At 31.6% G+C, this 6,166-nt stretch overlaps 1 protein-coding gene across 1 annotated transcript in view; it reads left to right on the top strand.

Annotated features, from left to right (window-relative positions):
• Positions 1-6,166, top strand: part of LOC108686868 — a 292,272-nt gene that overhangs the window by 233,478 nt on the left and 52,628 nt on the right. The window contains exon 9 of the mRNA XM_018192364.1: positions 2,536-2,819. Coding sequence (XP_018047853.1) covers positions 2,536-2,819 — 284 coding nt within the window. The remainder of the gene's footprint in view (positions 1-2,535; positions 2,820-6,166) is intronic.

The following is a 6,166-nucleotide window of genomic DNA, read 5'->3' as shown; positions in this document are numbered from 1 at the left end:
TTAAAATATATTATAATACTTTAAAAATAAACAAAAATAAAAATCTATTATTTGGACTTATAAACAGTATTTATTTAGTACGTCGAAAAATTTAGCTTCTAAGATCAAAAACACGCAAAGCTTTTTTTTTGTTTATCTATTATTATATTAAGGCAGGATATAAATATTATATAAAATTGCTAATTGAATTTGTACAAATAAGATTTGTTTCATAAAATAAATTTTCTCTTATATGGAATTTTCTTTTATATATTTTTTACACTTCAGAGTGATATTTATAATTCTTATTTTAAGACCATCTTAAATAATATCTTAAGATGTTAATACAGCCTTCCGGCTTATGACAACTTAACTCTTACCCTACAAGGGTATAATTTGATGCCTCATCTATACAAACGAGGGCACTAGAATCCGTCCGTTTTTTTCATCTATTCAGCATGATTAAAAAAAATCTCTAAAAATTTACCAACAACACATTTTAAATTTTCTAGAATAAATAAAATATTGAAATATTCATTTTGGAAAATAATAAAATGTAATATAATTTATAATTATTGAAAGATTCAAAGAAACTTGCATGAATAGGAACCACTCGAGTCACTAGTGACCCGTTTTGTAGGATAAGGGTTAAGACTACACTTAAGAGAATCTCAAATATAAGAATCAATTGTGAATACCGGCCATTGTATGTATTATTTTACTAATTTAATGAAAAAGAAAAGGATACTTGCTTTCTATTAATTAAAAAATTACAGAATACTTGTCGAGATACTGCAACACTCATGTCTTGATCTCTGTGAATGATGGGGAAAAATTGTAATTCACCGAAGAGAAAATGATACACTGAAAAAAAAGATTGACTTGCAGCAAATTAGATGATAAAATATGGCATAGCATTTTTAATTGGCTGTAGCAATCAATTTTTGATTGCAGCAGCCAATTTTTGATTGCGTTAGCCTATCCGCAATGTTAGTATAGGATTTCGATAGGCTAACACAATCAAAAATTGACTGCTGCAATCAATTAAAAATGCTATGCCATATTTTACTATCTAATTTGTTGCAGCAGCCAATCTTTTTTTTCAGTGAGCAATTTAGTTCGTTTCACATTATTACAACATTCTAATCAAAAATTTCGAGCAGTAACCTTTTTATCACCCACATTCCTCATCCCCGTGCGAAAGGAAAGTTTAGATATCGCAAATTCCACAACCTTCCCGAAAATCGCGATGCGAATTGGAACATCGTATCGCCCGCATCTGAATTTCCTGTGTGCGCACACATTGGCATTCTGTACTTTTGTGTACCATTCGAACAGGGCTCAATCGAAAAATCGGTAGTAACGCTCGAAACGACGTAGGTAAAGCGCACTGCGCTGCACGATTGCTGAATTGTAAAACAAAGCACAGCATGCAACATGACAGTGCAAGCATGCAGGTGTGAACGCTGATCGCGAATATTTCTGCGTTTTTTGTAGTTCGTTCGTGTATATGCGCAAGCGTGTACGTTAAGCTCGCATTATATAAAACGATGTATAAAAACCTTGCCCACATATAATGCGCGAAAATGATTTAGTAATGGCTGCTTTTTATCTCCTTTTTTCTGCTTTAAATCCGAAAAATAAAATTAAAATCCTATTTTTTTCTCTCGAATGCTATATATATTATATATACAATATTATAATAATAGATATATGGATTTATTATTTATATCACAATGAAATGTTTGAAGGAAATAAAAATTTACATTTTCTCTATTTTATAGTATATTTGTTATTTATATATTTTTATTTATATATTTTTAAGTATTAGAGTTTTTAAATATGAAACGTAAGGCTATTTCCACACTAATGTACAATCATAATGCACATCTCCGTATATACACAGTGACCGCTTTAATAGAGTACAAAGACGGATTAACACACACGGTATTCTAGGCATCACGTACATATGTGTATAACAGTAGTGTTAGTTGACGGACACGTCGATATATTTATGGTTTATTGCAACACGTTTATACGGGCGGAATTACAATCGGCGCTCGTTTTAATGGATGTCGAGATTGTGGCGTCGTGCGACACTGCGTTCGTAATTTCGCGTCAGTTCGGTAAATTATTAAATTCGATCGGTTTAACTATTGTCAGAACGTGAGCTCAGCTCGGACACTAAGGCTACGTTATGCTCTATTAAGGTATGATCGATTATAGTTTGCAACCACGCATTGGCAACCGATCACGAACGGAACAGACTAGATCCACCAACTGCGATTAGATTAGATCAAATATACACTCACGCCTTCTGCTTTTCAACAATAATGATATAACGACATTCATTATTTTATCACGATGACGACAAAAAGAGAATTTTTCAAATTATATCGAGAATTAAAATGAGAAGATTTCAACTCGATGTAGGAAACTGACATGAGAGAAAAGATAAATGTAAAATTTATAAAATCTTTGCAATATATTAACGATTTTTAAAAATGATTTAAAAATCAGTTTTTTTTATAAGTATCCACTAATAATATTTTATAGAGCGCCACATCTCCCGGTGCCAGTAACGATGGCCTCACGAAACAACAGCTGGAGCTCATCCAGCAGATCATGCAGCAAACGCAACAACAGACAACCACGCAACAGCAGCAGCAACAGCAACGAACCGCGACTCCCTCGGCATCGGTAGCCACACAAATACAAAAGACACAAAAACCGTCCATCAAATCCACCGCGTCGTCCGGCAATATTTCCAACAATTCCACAAGCGGAAACGCGACCAACAGTGCGAGATCGAGTCCGAAACCGAAGATGTGGAATCACTCGCATGTAAGTGTAACAATCAAAAAATATACTAAATATTTTTTTATTTTACAATTACTTTTTCATCTGCCAAATGTGATATTAAAAGTTGAACATCGAGCGTGCAATTGATTATTGAATATGACAATAGAAATTGAAAATAAGGAATTGAAATTCAAAGAGATAGCAACTATCCACAATCATATACTTTTTTTATAGTAAAACTTTTTTTATAATAAAAAAAAGACACAGAATTAGAAATCAATGCTAATATTCATTTTAATATACATGAAGAATAATTATATTTTATACAACGAAAACTTTATATTAACTTCTTCTTTTTGTGAGTTTTTGTCATATAAATTAATGAAATTAAACTGTTCATTTTAAAAATATATGTATATTGAAATATATGTATATTGCGATGCGAAATAAAGAATAATAAATAATAATAATAATTATTATTATAATAAATAAATGTTTAAATAGCAAATAACTTTCAATAACTATTATTAATATTAATCACAAATAATCGTTTCAATGATGTCAAATGAAGAAATTATCTTAATTATATCGATTGAAACAAATCTTATCGAATATTATGATGTACTGGATCGCGTACATCCATCTGTATGATTTTATTACGTATTGCGTAACGAGATCCCGAGATAGCGCCGAAAGCAATAAACTCGTAGTACCTCGAGACTGCTTTCTGTTGAAAGAGCCCTTCTTCCGCATTAGGCAGCGGAAGTATTACCGAGCGCACCCAAGATCCCGTGCACATGGCTCGTTGGAACTCGCCGCGGTAATCTTTTGTGCGGCGAATACACCGCAAATCGCATTACGTATCACGACCAGGGTGGATACCATCCCGGTACTCGTAATCTCGTCGACGAGGACTCGTCGAATATTATACGGAAACGCGAAACAGCGAGATATCGCGCGCGTGACCCTTTGTGTGAGATCCTGTTCATTTTCTCGTTGAGAAGCACGAAGTACAATCGGATGAAACGATAGGCAGATACGATATCTTTTCTGAGAACTTGCTACTATATATACTGTTAAAAATAAAATATTAATTTTAACTTGAAGACGTACACCGGACTTTCTGAAATATGCAAAAATATTAAAATTAACACAAGACTCCACTGTACGTCTTTCAGTTAAAATAAACATTTTATCAATTAACAGTGTATGAATGTTATAAAGCGTGAATATTATAAATTAAAAAGGTTAAAAATAATCATGATATGGGAAGAAAATATATTTTATTTTTGAATAGATATTTGAAATAATTTTATATATTATATTGATTTTATTAGAATTGGTAACATAATATTTTCACGAAGGTATTTTCTACGATTTTTCTCTGGATTGAATTGATCGCCTTGGTCTTTCAGTAGGATAAATCCTACGTGGCGTTAAAATAGTAGTCGAGCCGGTTTCATGAACGGGTCTTCAGGAGCTGTTCAGAACGAAACATTTGCCTGCACAGAGAATTAAATTTGTCATCGAGAGCCACGTAGCATTTAATCCATCCTCGTTGAATCACACAGTGTTCGCTTGATAAAATTGCGCGAACGCTAATTGGTCTTACTCACTTCCCTTTATATCCTTGTCCTTCCGACCGTCCGAATCTTCGGCGATCAAAAGGATGACGCCGTGAAAGGAACCTTTGAGCAGATCCTTTCACGGTTCGACGCATCGAACGCTGCAGAATTTTCTTCTAACGTCCTTCTTGTCGTCCACCAGAGAAAGGCGCGTGATTAGCGTAGAGAATCGTAGCCGGAAGTCCAGTCGAATATCTCTTGCTTTCGACAAATTGGGGAAACTCATTTTGTCTCATTTAAAGCGAAAATGTTAAAAGATAGCTTTACTTTGTTGAATTTGTTAAATTATTTATATGATTTTTTATCATTATTGTTATAACACTTGAAAAAGATATTTTTTCTTTGAGTTTCTTTCATTAGTTTTTCATTAGTAATTTAATATTGTTAGATCTATGTAAGCAAAACAAATTTATAATCTCTTATGAAAGAAGAATATTAATTTTAATTGGCAACTCTCTACATGCATCGAATGTTGGCTCAAGGAACTTGTCTCTTCAGTGTACAAACATATCAACTGTATGTCCAACGCGTCAGCTGCATTGACCTGGTAATAGTGCAACTAAACGTCCCTAACCTATAACTATAAACCGTTCTATAAACCGTTTACTGTCGTTTACTGAATCATAAAAGACGATCACGTATGGAGCGTTGTAGTGCGTTGAGAGTTTTAAACCTTTACACCTTGCGTGAAACGACTCGAATTATGCACGAGATTATTGTACAATTAAATGTATTGTATAATTAAATGTACGTTTTTCGATAATAATAGATAGATAATTACAATATCCTAATTATTGACTAAATCGTTATGGTTAATAATAAACAATAATCTTGGGGAGATTCTATTTTATTAATGGATAAAAGCGCTAAATTCTATTGATTAATAATTACATAATGGCTGATAACTATATTATGTTTCCTTATTTCAAAAAATGATAAAAATATTTCTCAAGTATTTTTCAGTAATTTTCTTAACAGAAAATTATTGATTAATCAAATAATATTGACAAAAAGAATATACTTTAAAAACATAATTAATTTTTGAATTGTGACGAATTTTCCTATACAAAATTATGATAGTCGAAATAATTCATCAAAAGTGATATAATTCGAAATATCATCAATAGTTTATATTTTTACCTTAATCAACTAAAATGTCTAAATTCAAAATAATTTCTTCTTCAACAATTTCTTCTTTTGATCACCAAAATTATCTGCACTTTAAATGTTGTTTGTTCTCCTTTTTACTTACAAAATTGATACAACTCAAAATATATCATTCTTCAAAAAAATTATCTTACAGTTACAGCGAAAATTATCTAAGTAAAAATAGCTGGAATAGAAAATTTTTAATAAGTACTGCGATATTGGATATGTATTACACCTAATCGTACAGGTAGCAGATAGAATTTAAATTTGTACTATAAATTCTATGTATGTAATACATAATTTCTATCAAATACAAAAAACAGCTATAATTCTAGCTAGAGCAGCAAAATTTTTTTTTGCGTAAATTGTAGGAGATTATAATCTTAAGATCGACGCAAATTTAGCGAATGGACTGTAAAATTAAGTTAGTTTATTATCAATAATTGATAAATTAATCTCTACCCCCCCTTAACTTATTTGATACTTATTTGATAATAATAATTTGAAAATCGTATATTTTTAGTTGTACTACTTTCGAAGTAAGGGAACGAGATGATTTGTTATAACTTACAATTATTACTGTAGCATCCCCACCTATATATAATTACATA

This window comes from Atta colombica, unplaced genomic scaffold (genome assembly GCF_001594045.1).
Source record: "Atta colombica isolate Treedump-2 unplaced genomic scaffold, Acol1.0 scaffold198, whole genome shotgun sequence".
Taxonomy (NCBI): Eukaryota; Metazoa; Arthropoda; class Insecta; order Hymenoptera; family Formicidae; genus Atta; species Atta colombica.
This window is presented reverse-complemented; position numbering and strand designations above follow the sequence as displayed.